At 43.6% G+C, this 19388-nt stretch overlaps 1 protein-coding gene across 13 annotated transcripts in view; it reads right to left on the bottom strand.

The window, feature by feature from the left end:
* The window catches only part of BCAS3 (BCAS3 microtubule associated cell migration factor), a 1423373-nt gene extending 1412788 nt beyond the window's left edge, over nt 1-10585 (bottom strand). For 9 of the 13 annotated variants that reach the window (XR_011026249.1, XR_011026248.1, XM_068268728.1 and 6 more), the window contains exons 1-2: nt 10021-10137; nt 4917-5020 (exon numbers count right to left, since the gene is read on the bottom strand). Coding sequence is in view for 11 of the 13 variants with exons in the window: in XM_068268728.1 (XP_068124829.1) it covers nt 4917-5020; nt 10021-10038 (122 nt within the window). In the remaining 2 variants the exon portion in view is untranslated. Of the gene's footprint in view, nt 1-4916; nt 5021-10020; nt 10139-10456 lie in introns of those variants that run through there. The other 4 variants (XM_068268729.1, XM_068268731.1, XM_068268730.1 and 1 more) reach the window with 3 other exon arrangements.
* Nucleotides 10586-19388: the final 8803 nt, after the last annotated feature.

Raw genomic sequence — 19388 nt, 5'->3', positions numbered from 1 at the left:
ATGCCTAGGTTTAGTTATTATTTTATGGTTAAAAGGCAATAGTGAATATACCCCATAATAAGGAATGTTGTGACAATTCGTCCCTATCAATACTGTAGTGACAAATTCTGAGCAAGTTTAGCATAATTAAATGTTACAGAGGTCACTTTATGTGCTTCGTTTTTAACACACACACAAAATAATCAGTAGGCAGTAGCTGTAAGAAGATCAGTCACAGCAAACATCATGTTGAAATACTTGGCAAAATGCTTGGAAAGTCAGCACATTATAGACCATGGGTTTGTTTACTCCAATACTACATAAAGTTTAAAGGAAATACATACGCCACTCTTAGGACATACACATTCATAATCAGTATGAATTTCAAATAAAGAAAAAATAAATAAAAATAATATTTTTATAGCGCTTTTCTCCCTGGGGACGCTGTGACCCTGCGTTATGCAGTCTCAAACGCTCTGGAAAAGAGGTTAGTTTTTAGCCTTTTTTTAAAGCTGTACAGAGAAGGAGCCTCTCGTACTGATTGTGGAAGTGAGTTCCATAGAGTCGGGGCTGCATAGGAAAAGGTCCGAGCACCAAATGTTAGGTGTATCCTGGGAATAACCAGCTTCATCTTGTTGGCAGAGCGAAGGGTGCGTGGAGGGGCATAAAGTTCCAATAGATCCGCTATGTATTTGGGTCCCATGTGGTGTAGAACCTTGAATGTCAGCAGGCAGATCTTAAAATTGATTCTTCATTTTACTGGCAACCAGTGAAGGGTTTGCAGAACCCGGGGCGATGTGTGAGCTGCGGGGGGCATTGGCTAGGAGTCTGGCTGCAGCATTCTGTACTAGTTGTAAAGGGCGCAGAACCTTATCTGTAGATCCGATGAACAGGGCATTGCAGTAGTCTAGGCGGGAGGATACAAATGCATGAACCAGGGCAGGTAGGTCTTCAGCTGGACTAAGGTGTTTGATTCTCGCTATATTTCTTAGATCAGAATTCCCCAACCCTGTCCTCAAGGCAGTGTCTCAGCAGAGCTGATTAACTACCTCTGTGGATTTCCACAAAACATGCACTGTTGATGGGCCTTGAGGACAGGGTTGGGGGAACACTGTCTTAGATGGAAGAAGGAAGACTTGACGACAGCTGATACCTGCTGTCTGAGTTTTACATTTCCATCCAGGATCACCCCGAGGTTTTGCACAGTCTTTGAGTCTTTATACTGTACGGTATCTCCCCCAATTGCTAGTTTGAGGGGGTGAGCGTTTTGAACTTTATCCATCGTGTGTGGATCACCTACCACCAACACCTCTGTTTTGTCAGAGTTCAGCCTCAACCAGCCGGTGTTCATCCGATTTTGTAAATCCATTAGACATGCATTTATGGATGCTGATGGGTCTGTTTGCGGTGTGTGTGTGTGTGTGTGTGTGTGTGTGTGTGTGTGTGTGTGTGTGTGTGTGTGTGTGTGTGTGTACACACAGTGGGTTGCAAAAGTATTCGGCCCCCTTGAAGTTTTCCACATTGTTACATTACTGCCACAAGCATGAATCAATTTTATTGGAATTTCACATGAAAGACCAACACAAAGTGGTGTACACGTGAGAAGTGGATTTTTTTACAAATAAATAACTGCAAAGTGGTGTGTGCATAATTATTCGGCCCCCTTTGATCTGAGTGCAGTCAGTTGCCTATAGACATTGCCTGATGAGTGCTAATGACTAAATAGAGTGCACCTGTGTGTAATCTAATGTCAGTACAAATACAGCTGCTCTGTGACAGCCTCAGAGGTTTTCTAAGAGAATATTGGGAGCAACAACACCATGAAGTCCAAAGAACACATCAGACAGGTCAGGGATAAAGTTATTGAGAAATTTAAAGCAGGCTTAGGCTACAAAAAGATTTCCAAAGCCTTGAACATTCCACGGAGCACTGTTCAAGCGATCATTCAGAAATGGAAGGAGTATGGCACAACTGTAAACCTACCAAGACAAGGCCATCCACCTAAACTCACAGGCCGAACAAGGAGAGCGCTGATCAGAAATGCAGTCAAGAAGCCCATGGTGACTCTGGACAAGCTGCAGAGATCTACAGTGTCAAATATGGTGGTGGCAGCATCATGCTCGGGGGGTGCATCTCTTCAGCAGGGACAGGGAAGCTGGTCAGAGGTGATGGGAAGATGGATGGAGCCAAATACAGGGCAAACTTGGAAGAAAACCTCTTGGAGGCTGCAAAAGACTTGAGACTGGGGCGGAGGTTCACCTTCCAGCAGGACAATGACCCTAAACATAAAGCCAGGGCAACAATGGAATGGTTTAAAACAAAACATATCTATGTGTTAGAATGGCCCAGTCAAAGCCCAGATCTAAATCCAATCGAGAATCTGTGGCAAGATCTGAAAACTGCTGTTCACAAACGCTGTCCATCTAATCTGACTGAGCTGGAGCTGTTTTGCAAAGAGGAATGGGCAAGGATTTCAGTCTCTAGATGTGCAAAGCTGGTAGAGACATACCCTAAAAGTCTGACAGCTGTAATTGCAGCAAAAGGTGGTTCTACAAAGTATTGACTCAGGGGGCCGAATAATTATGCACACCCCACTTTGCAGTTATTTATTTGTAAAAAAATGTTTGGAATGATGCATGCGTTTCGTTCCACTTCTCACATGTACACCACTTTGTATTAGTCTTTCACGTGGAATTCCAATAAAATTGATGCATGTTTGTGGCAGTAATATGACAAAATGTGGAAAACTTCAAGGGGGCCGAATACTTTTGCAACCCACTGTATATGTATATACATTTTAGTATTTGGCCACAATATGTCCTTGTAGCTGTCTTCCATAAGCGTAGTATTAGTACGCAAACTGGAAGCACTGCGTGGATGGGTTTTGTGAATGACGGCGCCGTCTAATAGAAGGCTGCAGTCATTCACACTGGGACTTAAAATAATGAATGGGAACTGTGTTCCTATTCATTGATCTAGTGACTAACATTCGGCGGAGGTAACGAGTGCAGGGAGGTGCGGGAGGGCGAGAGGGAACGCGCGGCGGGAAGGGATGTGGTAGCTATGTCCCTGCACACAGTTGTGGCATTTTGCAGGGACGTAGTTACTCGTCCCGGGGGAGGGGAAGTGGTTAATACACTGAATAAAATCACAAGATTGCAGTTGGTGGCTACACTGCAAATGGCATTACTGTGGATGGTGGATGACAGAATTACTTTTATGCCAGGAAGGCTATCCTTCTGTCATGGAATTCAGCTAATACACCAAGCAGAAACTCATGGACACAGATTATTAACCAGGAATTGCCTATGTACCAATTTACATATATGTCTGGTACAACCACAGGCGACAGGTATAAACTTCAAAAAGTAAACGGCGCTGCTGAGAACATCACCCCTGCCACTACTGGACCTCATTCAGACATCTAGAATGAGGTCCAGGGTCAACAGGATAATACACAACCCCTCCCATTTCAGCAGTTATTTATTCAACCTAATGGCATTAATGGTATTTGAAAAGGAGGTTCTACAGCCAGGTAAGTGAGAAGCCTGAACCAAGGCCTCTACAGCCATAATGGAATCACGACCAGAACCTCCACACTGCTCTGAGACCATTTCTGAAGGTACTTGAAAATTAGAGGCACCAGAAGACATGCATATCCCCTCTTGAATGTCGAGGACTGCACCAATGCATTCGTCCACAAAGCATTGGTAGTTGGATGACAGGAGAAAAACGCTTTTTGTTCATCTGTGAGGCAAATTAGTCTATCTGGGGAACACCCCATCTTTTGACTATGAGACTGAATGCTGACTCATGCAGAGACAATTCATTGTTGTCCACTTGATGATGACTTTTGAAAGTATGCACATATAATAGTTAATTCCAACTGACTGCTTTCTTTGAAAAAAAAATGCCAAATTGGAATCCAACTTCATAATTCTCAATATTTCAGTAATACTGGTATAATGAATATATAAAGTCAGCGCAGGTCTATAGTAATACAGATTTCGTCATGTTCTGGTATACAGGATCTTCGAACAAAAAGGTAAGGAAGCAAGGCTTACCAGATTCCAACAACCCACATTATAAGGTTGTAAACGAGTTTGATAGATGGTCTGCAGAACTTTCAAATGGTGTCGTTTCACCAGCGATGTTGCACACCACAAATTCCTCCGGAATATATTAGATATCCTGAGGTCACAGAGACTCGCCAAAGCGGAGTCCAGTAGGATAGTGACATGAAAGAGATGTACGGCACATCTAAGTGTAAACCGTCTTTATTACATAACAAGTAAAACAATTTAAAAACAAGGATAAAAGAAACTCACATACGGGGCCCGTGCACTGGGAACCCCGAAAAAGTAGCGCGCATAAAATGGTCAATAGAAGACCTCAAATAAAATGGTGCCGCCTGTCGCCTTCCCTTTGGGGGTTCCCAGTGCATGGGCCCCGTATGCGAGTTTCTTTTATCCTTGTTTTTAAATTGTTTTACTTGTTATGTAATAAAGACGGTTTACACTTAGATGTGCCGTACATCTTTCATGTCACTATCCTACTGGACTCCGCTTTGGCGAGTCTCTGCGACCTCAGGATATCTAATATATTCCGGAGGAATTTGTGGTGTGCAACATCGCTAGTGAAACGACATCATTTGAAAGTTCTGCAGACCATCTATCAAACTCGTTTACAACCTTATAATGCGGGTTGTTGGAATCTGGTAAGCCTTGCTTCTTTACCTTTTTGTTCGAAGATCCTGTATACCAGAAAATGACTAAATCTGTATTACTATAGACCTGCGCTGACTTATATATTCATTGCTTGTGTGGACTTTTGGACATTGTCCTTCTCGGCTGCGGTCGCCTTCTGCCTTGGCGCTGACACTTGTTGTTTATAATACTGGTATAATACAAACAATTACAAACATGCAAAAGCCTTACGTGACTGCTTGAGGTCGAACCATCACGCCACCCGTGCAGCGACTTGGTCGCCGGGGAGATTCTGTTGTCATGTTTGAAATATTAAGGTCTTCAATATCACCAGTCTGTGAAAAGATCCATCAAGAAACCATCAAAAGACATTAAAACCATGAAAATACATTACGAGATTCAACTACTGACTGTATACATAAAGCATATTTTTCCTGCATCAAACTGACTGAAAGAGAAACATGCATGCTGACTATCTTGAAGTGGAACTTTGGTAACCCACCCAAAAAAACAATTATCTTCAGACAACCATTATTTATAGCAAAGGAATTGTGCAATGGGGGGTTGCCAGGTCAGTCGGAGAAACGACCGTGAAAAAGTCAGGTGAAAAGGGGAGAGGGGTGGCACTGGGGTGTGTAGGGAAGGCAGAAAGGCACAGCAGCGGGCTGGTGTAGCAGTTAGGTCACTGCAGTTTCCTTCTGGTCTTCGCTCTGCACCTCCTCTGCTCTGTGTTTCAGCTGGCCTGGCTCTTAGCGCTATAGGATAGGCATCTTTAGGATTTGGCCAGCTGTGATCTGCCATTTCCCATTCTGGCAGGCCAAAGTCCGAAAATATAAGTTCATATGATGTTGTTTCCATCAGTTTGTCTTTGTGTTTTCTATTTCACATACGATATGTAAAAAGCAAAAAAATCATATAGTGTAAAACTACCCTCTGGTGGTGTATGTTACAATACCCCTGAAGTGTTTTTAAAAATAAAAATTAGATACTTTCCGTGGTAATGGGAAGCCTCTGGACAGTACTTCTTCTTTCACCTCAACATTCAAGCGAAGTGTCCCTCTAAACATATTCAACTGGAGCCAGTCAAATATTGACTGTGTATAAGCACACCCCGACTGGGTTTGCACTTGCCAAGTAGAACTAAGCACTTGTGCAAGGAGTATAATAGCTGGGCATAAGAGCTTCAGTCTAGGGGGCATGCGTGGACCAAATTTGCACATACCCATGGAAGACCACATCCCCACTGGGCAAGAGTGCAGCTAGGAGAAACTTATTGCAGATAAGGGAGGGATGCTTCGCTGGAATGGTGGGGTGTAAAAAGGTACAGGTAAGCCTCTGGACTATCCAGAGCAGCCTTTCTCAACCTTTCTACCATGGAGGAACCCTGCAAATAACTTTTGGATCTCAAGGAACCCCTGCAAACAATTTTTGGTCTCGAAGAACCCCTGCATTTATTTTGCAGGAGGCGTGGTCTTTAAAAGTATGTGTGGCTGTTTATTTCACTACCCCCATTACACTGCCACTCATTATACCATCTCCTGATGCCCCAATTTAGTGCTTCTTGTTACAGTACCACCTATTATAGTGTGCTCTATCATGCTTCCCCCACGATGGGGGAAAATGCCATGGAACCCCTGCAGAATCCTCAAGGAACCCTGGGGTTCCAGGGAACCCTGGTTGAGAAAGCCTGATCCAGAGGCTTCTCTCTACTGAGTAAAGTATCTAATTTTCAAAAAGGCTTCAATTGTCCTAGCTTACCAGAAATAGAAAAAAAAAGTAAAAACCCAAGAACTGAACTAACCCACTTCCAATACAAAGCTAGCAGACAAGTTTTTACTCATTATTAATATGTTAGCTATTCCACTATTCTCTGTAGTTCCTTAAAGCATACCTGAACTGAGAGGGCTGACATATTTATTTCCTTTTAAACAATGCAGATTGCCTGACTGTCCTGTTGATTCTGTGCCACTAAAGGCGCGTACACACGCCATACTTCCGCAAACGACGGGTCCGCCAGGCCCTCCCGCTGAGCAGACGTTCTGCCAACAGTAGCACGTGTGTACACGCTGTCGGCAGACTGATAAGGCTGTTTCTGAACGATCAGCTCAGCCAATCGTTCAGAAACAGCCTTATCAGTCTGCCGACAGCACGTACACACGTGCTACTGTCGGCAGAAGGTCTGCTCAGCGGGAGGGTCTGGCGGACCTGTCATTTGCGTAAGTATGGCGTGTGTACGCGCCTTAATACTTATGACCATAAACCCTAAACAAGCATACAGTTCAGATGTTTGACTGAGGTCTGACTGATTAGTTGCATGCTTGTTTCAGGTGTAGGAATCAGACACTACCGCAGTCAAAGAGATCAGCAAGGCTACCAGGCAACTGGTATTTATTAAAAGGAAATTAATATGGCAGCCTCCATATGCTTCTTACTTCAGGTATCAACACTTTCTTCAACTATCAACACTTCCTCTATACAGCTTCCTGGTGCTTTTCCTGTGTTATAGCTCTGCATTGCTTCCCTCAACAGCGTGTACATACAATCCCAAAACTACTAAATGGCAATTTCAGAGATCATGTGACTGCCCCTACAAGTGGACCGTCAGGCCCAGGCTACCTTCTTTCAGTTCAATTTGCATGTGGGATTGTAGCCCTTTGTCAAGGGTTCAAATCCCAGCTCAAGCAAGTATGTAAAACAGTAAGGAGTCTTTGGGCAGAGCTCTCTAAAGCTCCTGGTGGCCCATGGGGCACGCTTTAAGTGGCTGCAGCTCTGGGGCTTTGAGTCCACCAAAAGAAAAGTGTGACATAAATATCCTGTGTCTTGTTGTCCTCTGATGTTTGGTTCTCTACTTATGATTAATGCATCTTTCCCCATATGTATATATTTATAACGAAGTTCATGGTATGTAAATAGAAAAGAAAATAAGACAAGTACAATAAAATAAAACCCTGAAGTAAACCTGAGCCAGGGAAACAAGTTGGCTTTCAATTACCTGGAGCTCTTTCCAACCCGACACGCACACTGAAGCACATGCACCATCCCAACCGCACGCCTCGGTTGATCAATCTCCTGTACCCAGTAGCATCCTGTGCATGCACAGTTCCAAGTCTTTATGAACTGTGCATGAGTAGAACTCTCCCAGTACATGGCAGCAAGATCGAGAAGGCACACTGTCAGGACAGCCCATGTGACCCAGCTGGGTTGCAGACTTTAAATTGGGATGACAGGGGAACAAATGAGGGGTCTCGAAGGCCACCAAAGGACCTCATGAGAGAGCTGGAAGAATCCCAGGTAAGAGTAAACTTTTTTCCCCTAAATCAGGTACACTTTAAACAATAAGAAATACAGCACGGTGGCATAGTGGACACATAACATGCTTGCCCTGCAGTGCCAGGTGCTGTTTAAATTTGGGTTAGGACAATTTCTGCATGGAGTTTTATTTTCTCCCTATGTTTGCATATGTGTACTCCAATTTCCTCTTGCACCCCAAAAACATACAGATAGGTTAATTAGCACCCTCAAAAACTGGTCTAAAGCCTGGTACAAACCATGCAATTTCCCATCAGATCGATGGGTCAAATTGATCATTTCCGACAGGTCCGATCAGGTTTCCAATCGATTTTGTGCAGAAGTGATTAGAAAAACCGATTAGAAAATCTAATTGGACCTGTCAGAAATTATTAATTCGACTCGTCGATCTGACAAGAAATTGTATGGTGTTTACCAGGCATTAGACTACAATAGGAACATAAGAAAGTGACTATGGTACAGATTAGATTGCAAGCCCCTCTGAGGAGCAGTTAGCAGCATGATTATATACAAAATGTAAAAGTAAAAAGTGGACTTTGCCGAACTTCTTAAGTGCAAGTACAATAAGAGAGAGAGTGTGAGTGAGTGAGTGTATGTGTATAGGCGATATGGAATTCAAGGCGATAAGAAGCTAAACACATGCAAGCTTAAATTGCCAGCTTCACCTGAGCAACATCTAAACATAAAGAACATAACTCAGGTGAATACTAGCCTGAGGGATTGCCAAGCAATGTGGAGGAGGCATTTGTGCTGCGGAGCTGTCCTTCAGCACCACAACACTGCTGCCCTGCTCCCCCAGGGGATGTGCATGTACCTGTCTCTGTCACCCGATGTCTTTTGCTAAAACCAGTAGGCAGTGTTTGCACTTATCAGTAGAGTGTTGTACCGTGTTAGCCATGAGTAAAAGCAAGGAGTTTTGAATCAGGATGATACCATTTATTGGATAACTTAGAGATGGTCTAATCCATCTCTAAGTTAGCCAATAAAAGGTATCATCCTGATTCAAAACTCCTTGCTTTTACACTTATCAGAGGTCCAGGCTGTATGCCAGACTCTGCTGTCGTCATTGCTCCCTTTGGTCTGTGCCACCAGTGAGGCCCACTATAATCACTCCTGACCTTGTTTCCATCTTCCCTGGAACCACAGAAAAAGAATCTCATGCTGGAGCTACCCATTTGACCAATGAGTGGATCAATGAGAAATGGTCCCAGAGCAATGAGCCAGCAGCACCTAGCATACAGTGCAGTGGTTGGATGAGCAGTAAGGGTCTGTTTCCACTACACTCAGATTGGATGCAGAATGGATGCAAAAAAAACTGACTCCAATGAATGTCAATGGGAAAATCCGCATCAGAAAAATCGCGTTTAGTAGAAACAGGCCCATAGTCAGTTTTTCTGCATCCATTCTGCACCCAATCTGGATGTAGTGGAAATAGGCCCTAAGTGATGTGGAACTGCAGCCAGGGAACTCTACAATTAGGATTTGAAAGAGAAAAAGGAAGAACGAAGTAAAAGGGAAAAAAAGTGAGATGAAAAACATAAGAAAACAGAAATTGCACCCTCCCCTCTCATAAAGTTTATTATTCTATTGTTTTACATTAAATAAGTATAGGGTCAAAAGAGGCAACACATCTTGGGGTCACCTTATTAAAGTGGGCTCCTAGATAAACCCCACAGGACATATGCACCCCCACCCCCTCCTAGGCACCAGAGGTGGGGGAATAGCCCCTTGTCCATGAGATGGACAAAGGCTATGTTGGAGAGCCTAAGGTCCAGTCAACATAGCCTGTGGTCCAACCAAAAACAAGCACTGACTGAAGCTCAACAGAGCCTCATTAGTAAGAACAACCAGCCCTGGCTGCAATGGTAGTAAGACAGTATACAGAAGTATTCAATGAGGCAGTGAAAAATGCCACAGTGTTACTTTTAGGAAACAAAATAGATAAATGGAGGGGAGGTTGATTTGCATGCCCCAAAGAGATGAAACCTATTTATAAAGTAGCAACAGCTGCCATTTTACAACTTACCTCTGCATTGCTACACATTCCAGCACACTGCAAAAGAAACACTGGCCTGTTTATAAAATGCAAATGTTTGTTACTGATGAAAAGAATGCAGCAACAATGACCAATGATATTCTCTCTGTGGCTGCCACCTTCCTAGTTGCTGGACTGTGAAGCATGATGTTGAAAATGTCACGTGACTTGTCACACCAATGAGAGCAGGAGACTATCTTGCCTGTGAAAGAAATGAACACAACTGGTGTGTGAAGGGATAGACGGAAGGTTGCACCCCTGATTATACAGGGTTATATTTGCTGCTTTTCAGGTGGGGAAGCGCTTCTTGAACAGCAATGTGATGCAGCACTAGTGATGCGTCTTGTGTCATTCTTATAAAGACGCTGTCAAGGATCATTTCTTTAAAAAAATACGCAAAAAAATCGTGGTGGGCCAGAGCACTTACCCCCTCTACTCCTCCGCTGCTCGTTCTCTCCAGGGTCCCTACCGTTCCCGTTCTATGAGGTTTGTTTACAACGGTCCCGGAAGTTCACCGGGATGTGAGGAGCTGCATATGAATTGAGCATGCGCAAGTTCTTAACTGCGCGTGCCCACGGGAAGAAAGCGCTCGTGCACATAGTTCTCTCATGAACGTGCACTTCCTTCTGCTGGGTTAGGTAGACGCGGCTAGGAACTGACGCGTGCCCACTGCCCAGTACTGATGAGCATTCTGCGGAGAGGACTCGTTTGTTGGGAGGTAGTCGGGTAATACAAACCACATTGTTCATTCTAGCTATGCCTATCATTTCCTAATCACAGTGGGGAGTTGCTCTAATTATATGCAAAACAAACTTTAGTCACAAAATACACAGACCAATTTTATAAATGAGAGTGTGAATTCCAGTCTAGATACTGAAGTGCAGCACATAGAAAACTATTTGAGCTAATTTATAAAGAAGCATACAAATTAGATATAACTAACAAAATATTTTTTTCCGTTTTGCCTGAAGCAATAAGGCCTGGTTCACATTGCACAAAAACCGTAGCGTTAAGCGGAGCTGTGGACGGATCGGATGCAATACATTTCAATGGGAAAGTTCACATTGGTATTTTAAAACGGATCCGCTTCCTACGTTCCGCTAAACTGATCGGACGTTCCCGACCTGTACTATTTTCACGGAACTGACACGGATCTGAACGTATGCAATGTATCTCAATGGAAAACGGACAATACTGATCCCATTGGCTAGAAAACGTACCTGAATCGTACCAAAAGATCACTTCCTGTTTTGATTTTCTCTACTTCTGAGGCACAGATCGATGCACACCACGCCAGACACAGCAGGTTCCAGGCTGTCTGTCTGCTGCATAGGCACACTGCAACATAGGCCCATTGCAAGCCACATCACCCATCCAGCACTACAACTCAATAGATAAAAACAAGTACGAAAACCATCCTCCTCTCCAACCCCTTTCCCTTCTCCATTGTCCATTTTCCATACGTTCATACTGTACCGGAACAGAATGTATGCGAAATGGTTGTAAAACGTGAACAAAACTTATTGAACGGAACAGAAAACGGATCCGTTTTGGTCGGATCCGTCCCGGATCAGGTACAATGTGAACCAGGCCTAACTTTCTTGTAGTAGAGGTTTGATTCTAGCAGAATTTTGTTTTGTATTGTACCTGTTTGTATCACTATTAATATATAATTGCATTGGGTTGCGATACAATCATGCTGTCCATTGCTCTCCGATGTAGTGTGCAGGGACTATTAAAGAGAACCTGTAACAAAAAAAAGTTCCCCTGGGGGGTACTCACCTCAGGGTCCCAATGAGGCTTCCCCCACCCCTGTAGCTGCAGGCAGTCCAGCACTGGCTCCCCAGAAGTATCCCGGAATCCTCCCTCGACAAGCCTGATAAGTGCTGAGTTATTTACCTTTCCTGGCTCCAGCGGGGGCGCTGTTGCGGCTCTGCGCACGGAGATTAGGCGAAAATAGCCGGTCTCCGTCGGGTCCGCTCTACTGCACAGGCGCAGGAGACTTGCGCAGTAGAGCGGCCGGACAGCGATCGTCTATTTCCGCCTATCTCCGAGGCGGAGAGCCGATACTGCTCCTGTGCTTGAGCCGGGAAGGTAAATATTTACATCCCCGCTGTTCGGGGAGCTTTATCTCCATCGCCGTGGGACCGAGGAGGACGGGGGAAGCCTCACCAGAGAGACGCATGCTGATAATCTTGTCAGATCTGACAATAATGTCAGAAACACCTGATTTGCATATGCTTGTTCAGGGTCTATGGCTAAAAGTATTAGAGGCAGAGGATCAGCAGGGCAGCCAGGCAACTGGTATTGCTTAAAGAGAGACTGAAGCGAGAATAAATTTCGCTTCAGACCTCAGAGTTAGCAGGGGCATGTGTGCCCCTGCTAAAACGCCGCTATAGCGCGGCTTAACGGGGGTCCCTTCACCCCCAAATCCCCCTCCATAATGCGGGGGAGCGCTTCCTGGTTGGGGCAGGGCTAACCGCCTCAGCCATGCCCCACGCGCGTATCTCCGCCTCTCCCCCGCCCCTCTCAGTTTTCCTTCACTGAGAGGGGCGGGGGAGAGGCGGCGATGCGCCGCTGACAGACGCGACTGGAGGCAGGGCTGCAGCCGTTAGCCCTGCCTCCAGGAGCGACCAAATGCACGACCAAGTCGTGCTGGGGTGGGTTTGGGGGTGAAGGGACCCCCTTTGTGCGTCGCGATAGCGGCGGTTTAGCAGGGGCACACGTGCCCCTGCTAACTTTGAGCTCTGAAGCGAGATTTATTCTCGTTTCAGAGTCTCTTTAAAAGGTAATAAATATGGCAGCCTCACATCCCTTTTACTTCATTTGCACTTTAAAGTGAACCTGAGGTGGGAGTTATTAGGAGGCTTTGTGTGAACAAAGAGAGATAGAATCCGGGCACCTTCTGTCCAATGCGTTTATTGCAGATGTGGTAAAACATACATGTGGATGCCACAACCTACGGATACCTCTGTGCAAAGATCCTCAAGGATGACGGTGTGGTGGAGGTGGGGGTGCCAGGGCACTAAGTGGGGTCGGCGACGGCCGTTTCGCGTCTATACAGAAGCTTGGTCACGCTGCGTACCACTATACTGGGCGCATCGCGCACTTCCGGCATATAGCAGGGAAAGACCCCGCCTCTTCCGGATGTCGTGTTGGCCACAGGTGATTGGAGGGGGAGGGTAGGGGAGGTCGCAGGGGGCGTGCACTACAGCTTACACTACAAGGACCATAGTGCTGAGCGTGTAGAAACGCCCACGGCGGCTACGCTTGCAGCCAAGCTACAGTAGTAGCTATAGTAACAGCTGCCACAGCGGCAAGAGCCGTCTCGCACTATATGGAGGTGTATAGTCTCACCTACCATACTACGTCCAAACTGTAGTTATCACAGGTCGGGCATTAGTACTGCCCGACTCTTGTGTAGCTGCTGGCACCACCCCCCGCCCCCCCCTAGTGTTCAAGTGTCAAAAAGTGACATTAAAAACTAAAAATTCTGGAAGACCCACAAGCATAGCATTAATCTTGGATTTCTTATACTGGCATAAGTTATCACCTAAGGGTACTATCAATATGGAAAGCAGGTTATGTTGTCAAAATTAATAGTATTAGAAAAATTCGAAATATTAGAAATATTAAAAACCGGGGCTCTTAGGAATCAATATTGTGTATATATAGACAAAATTGGACAGGTATTAATGATACCATAATGGCCATAACTTCAAACCACACCGTCACGATACAAATACATTGCACCTGCCCACCAACTTTAAATACTAGATTACAATAAGAGTTAATGTTGCATACAATAGGTACAGTGAAGTATGCTTCCCTGTATCTGTTAATGTCTGGGTTTAGAGGTAACGCACTGCAGGCAGTGAGTTACCATAACGTAACATTTACAACACGATACTAACGTCGCACTGTGAGCGATGCATAGCCTTAACATCACAGTGCGGTAAACTGCGTTATGACTTTATTGCGTCCTACTGTGAACCTAGCCTAAGCCATTTACCCTGAACAAGCAGATGCAAAGCAGGTGTTTTTTTTTTTCTTTCTATAATTGTTCTTAACAAATTCTTAGATCAGCACATAGCAGTATACAGAAGATACAACAGTTAAATCACCATAACATAAATGCAAGAAAATCAGATAAAAAAATACACATTCTAGTATATTTTGTACACTCTAAATAAACTGTCGGCAACGGATTCCATAGTCAAGTATAACATGCACATATTGTAAAGGAAGTCGGTAGAATAGTAGTCCAACGCATGTGTCCAGGGTGGAGCTTGTACACGCTCATGAAAGGGTAGGGACTGTATTAGCAAAACTAGAGGGTTGGCCCAGAGGATACCCAACAATCAAATCGGGTGTTTCTGACATTATTGTCAGATTTGACAAGATTAGCTGTATGCTTATTTCTGGTGTGATTCAGACACTACTGCAGCCAAATAGATCAGCAGGGCTGCCAGGCAGCTGGTATTGTTTAAAAGGAAATAAATATGGCAGCTTCTTCTCACTAGATATTCTTCTCACTAGTTGTCCTTTTACCTTTAATATTTTACATAACATTATGTTTTTAAGAAAATAAATCAAGAAACTTGCTAGTGTGCATCATAAGGGCTTGTTTAGACTAAGGGCGCTTTTGGGATTTTTTAAGCTCCAGGGATTTTGAAAATCGCCCTAAAAGCGCTTGTACAATGATTCCCTATGAGAGTGTTCACATCTGAGCGGTTCAAATGCGATCCGCTCACCAAAGAGCTGCCTGTACCATTTTCAGGGCGATTTGCCTATAATGGCAGGTATACGGAAACCGCAAAACGTTTGAAAAAGCGCTTTGTATAGCGATTTCTGACCACTTTTAAGAATAAATAAAAAAAACTACAGCGCAGGTGAGTGCCGGGAGGTGCTAAGAAATAAAATCGCCCACAAAATTGCATAACGATGGCATCAGCAATTTCAATTTATAATGTGAACAAGGCCTAAGTGATGGAGAGGCATGTGAGAAGTCTGACCAGGTAATGGATTTGTGAGGCTCTCATCTCCTGGTCAGTATCATGCGCTAAATCTGGTCCCTAGGACGGCTAAAGCAAACCTACCTAAGTGGTGGGAAGTCAGAGGCTTCCAGCTCAAACAGCCCCCAACTCTTGCCAGGACCCTTATTCCTCTTTGCAGATGCACTCCAGTCCATGTGCGAATACACGCCACACTTGCACAGTACCACAAAGCTACTTGTGCATTGAGGAAACAGCCATGCACAAGCGGCTTCATGCTACTGAGCACTCGTACATGGAAGGGACTGTGGCCACAAGAACATATCCCACAAGCTCTTGTCAGATTGTGTTCAGTGGAGTTAAAGGGAATCAGAGATGAACGTTTCATACAAAATAAACATATTAGTTGATAGCTTGTAAAGAATAAATGCTCTACCTGATAATTTCGCCGCTCTGGTGTGCCTTTTTTAGTGTTTTTTATCCATTATTGCTCCAGGAAAAATCAAATATGGCCGCCGGCTCATATCCCTTCTCCTTCCGGGTTATATGAGTTGTTCTGGATGTGCTGTCTAGGCTATATGAGACTATGCTGCTATCTAGGCTTATGCAGCCTTTCATCTGTGTGCTTTCATTTTGGTATGATCTGCCTGTAGGAAGTGTCACTGATAATAACTGCAGTTTCATTCCTATGAGAATCTAGTGCACACAGAGCACACAGGTATCATATTACAGCCACAGGGCTTCTCTCTCAGGAGCAGCAGCCCCTCCCAGTCATCACAGCTCTCAGTATGCAAAGCAGAAGATCTAAGCCAGGAGGGGGAAGGCTTGGGCTTGAAAGGACTCCACAGAAGAGTGACTCAGCTATAATGATTCCAGGTCAAACCTCGACTGAATAGTCGATGGATTCTTATTACAGTTGCTAATAGACTAATTAAGCAGATAACAATGAAACTAAAAGCAGGGTAGGTGTTTACTGTCATGTTCCCACTGATAAATGTAATAAAATACATGAGGGTGCTTCATCTCTGGTTCTCTTTAAGAATATTATCCAGAGGCTTTACTCTGAGGTAAGTATGTTTTGTTTTTTTTATCCATATTCAGTTTAAGGAGTTCAAATATTACAGGGTCAACTTACAAGCAAATCGACTTTATTTCAAGGATGTCACTTTTAATTCCACATTCCACTTAGAACATTTTAAACTTTGACAAATCAAAGAAAAACGAACTAAATAAAATATAAAACATACAAATTTTAGTAAACATAATTAACAGCAGCCAGGATGAAGTTTAGGTGATCATAGTAGATTCGCCTTTCTCAACAGGCTGAAAACTGGCTTTAAAATAGTAATGAGTTCTCAAAGTTGAAATCAGTCCAAAACTCAAAAAGCAGGTGACTGTAAGTCTAGGCCAAACATTCCAGTTGATATTTATAAAGTAATTACTTGCTTTACACATGCCAACAGCCAGAATATCATCAGAGGCATTTAGAAGTTTCAGCAATAAACACAAATTTAAAAATAGCTGACTTATTATTAATAGTTTTAAATATGTTCTGAGATTTCAAAGCTACATTTAACAAATATAACCTACAAAATGTTACAAAGTTGGAACCTTACTGTGCTGATACAATATTGCATAATGTAGCTAACGAAACAACAGATTTTTTTCTCCCTGTCCTTTTCTACTAAAAATTGCAGTCACAGTGATGGGATGCGATCGCGATTTTATTCTTTTAATGTGCTTTTTTCACCGTGATTTAGTAGCTCTTGCAATAAGCTGCTAATAGCAGCCAATCACAAATGCACGAAAAATGCAGCAGGTCAGAATTGCCATTAGTCGAATCTCACCGGTAGAAAAGGGGCACCGCGATGAACGTGTTAATCGTGGTGCCCTTGCGATTAGTAAAATGTTAGTGTGCCGATTATTGAATTGGAGTGCATCCTGTGAAAAGGGCCTTTAGAGCCAATTGTAGAAAAGAGAGAAATCGAGAGCCCAATATGGTGTAGTATGTCAGAGATACGAAGGGAAATGAATTAAGCAGCCCATACACTCAGCCGATTTTCTGGCCGATCGATCGATCCCGATCGATCGATCGATTGCAAATCGGTTGGCCAATCGACCGATCGACGGCCGATTTCGATCGATTTCGATGGATTTCCATCGAACTTGCAGGGTGGAAAATTTAGGTCGATCTGATGAGATTGCTTATCAGTTTGCATTGGCCTTAATGGAAATCTGATGGCAAAAAAATGCCATCAGATCGAATTTCAATAGATTTCAAACTGAAATCTATTGGAATTCTATCCTGGTAAAAAATGTTCTAAAAACGCATCAGATAGATCATCAGATGCATTTTTTATCTATCTGCTGCCAATCTGACGAGTGTATGGGCACCTTAAGTGAGATGGTTATACTCACAAACATGGGTTACCGCTCAGGCAACCACTGTATAGGCAGGCGAGGAGATTAGACCTGTCCTCACTCAGGATTAAGAAGTCGCTCTCTGTAGATCAGAAAAAATGGGGTAGGGTCACCCCTCCACCTGGGGTGGACTCAAGTATACTGGTAGGTGATCAGAGGCGCCAGCAGAATAAAATTAATATAAAATTGTTAAAAATTGCCGGGAGGGAAAGTGGTGGACTTCCCCTCAATAATTAGACACCAAGGTCTGTCATCAAATCAAACAAATACATATATTCAATAGTACCCCAAAATCTGCAACGCGTTTCGTGGGAACAGACCCACTTCTTCAGGCAATAAAACGGGGACAACAATCACTGTGAACAAAGGACAGAGGGTATTGCTATAAGATTGCCGCAAATAACAAACATACAAAAAAATTCACAAAACGATAAAACGATAATATAGCAATGATCATATATCAAAAATCAGGATAATGGTTATGTAACAAAGGTAGGGACTAAATCCATAGGTGGCACATGAGCTAAGTGGAGTATCCAGACGTATACATAGGGGTATCAACATGTGTACAGACAATAAAAGTTGATGAAATTATAATAACAATAAGTATAAAAGATAGGGACAATAACTGTACATACTAAGTTCATACGTTTTTGTTTTTTTTTGTTTTTTTTTTTCCCTCCGCCCATGACAGTACGCATCACAGATGACACTTTCCCACCAAAAAGAGCAGCCCAATCAGACTCAGCGGCTCCTCGCAGTCTGATTCGTTAGATCAATAATCACCATGACCATCCACACCTCCCTCCCACATCAAACAAGCCTTCCCATTGGCTAGATGACATTCTGCTTTCACATTTAAACCAGCCAGCATCCTCAGACCAGTACAGAGGCGCTAAATTCACTGCACATTGATTGATTAGCTCATGTGCCACCTATGGATTTAGTCCCTACCTTTGTTACATAACCATTATCCTGATTTTTGATATATGATCATTGCTATATTATCGTTTTATCGTTTTGTGAATTTTTTTGTATGTTTGTTATTTGCGGCAATCTTATAGCAATACCCTCTGTCCTTTGTTCACAGTGTTTGTTGTCCCCGTTTTATTGCCTGAAGAAGTGGGTCTGTTCCCACGAAACGCGTTGCAGATTTTGGGGTACTATTGAATAAATGTATTCGTTTGATTTGATGACAGACCTTGGTGTCTAATTATTGAGGGGAAGTCCACCACTTTCCCTCCCGGCAATTTTTAACAATTTTATATTCATTTTATTCTGCTGGCGCCTCTGATCACCTACCAGTATATTTAGAGCCAATTGGTCCAGGTTTTGTAAGGGTTTTTTGCTTTCCTCTGGATCAGCTGAGATATGTAAAGTTGCAGGCTACTGTTGTACTTTATATTCTGGTTGAACTCGATGGACACAAATAACCATGTAATTCAAATCCTTATATTCGTACATGCAAAATGGGCGCTGCAGAAATCTGAGCACTGCCAATAGTACAATTGGTGCATTCTACCGATATTTTACTTTCGCTAAAACTAACCCTATTCTCACACGAGCCCTTCCTTTACTGATGCCTAGCCCTAACTGCCTTCCCCTAATAAATCCCCCCACGATGCCTAACCCTTACAGATCCTTCTCCCCAACAACGATGCCTATCCATAACCTCCCTGCTGCAAGCTGTCCAAAATTGTGCCTTTGCTGCTGTACACAATAAATTTCAGGTGCAGCTTACGTTTTGCTGCCCAATTGCTGCAGTAGAAGCATGATGCCTTTCAGACTTTTTTCCCTTTGCTATCAGTCTTAGGCGGCAGGCAGAAAGTAGTCAAAATCCAGGCAGAGGTCAGTGCAGGCGGCAGGTAAAGAGTAGTCAAAATCCAGGCAGAGGTGGGTACAGACGGCATGCAGAGAGTAGTTGTGACAATCCAGCCCCGCAAT

Source organism: Hyperolius riggenbachi, chromosome 2 (assembly GCF_040937935.1).
Source record: "Hyperolius riggenbachi isolate aHypRig1 chromosome 2, aHypRig1.pri, whole genome shotgun sequence".
Classification (NCBI taxonomy): Eukaryota; Metazoa; Chordata; class Amphibia; order Anura; family Hyperoliidae; genus Hyperolius; species Hyperolius riggenbachi.
The sequence above is the reverse complement of the archived record's forward strand: the minus strand, read 5'-3'. Positions and strand labels throughout refer to the sequence as shown.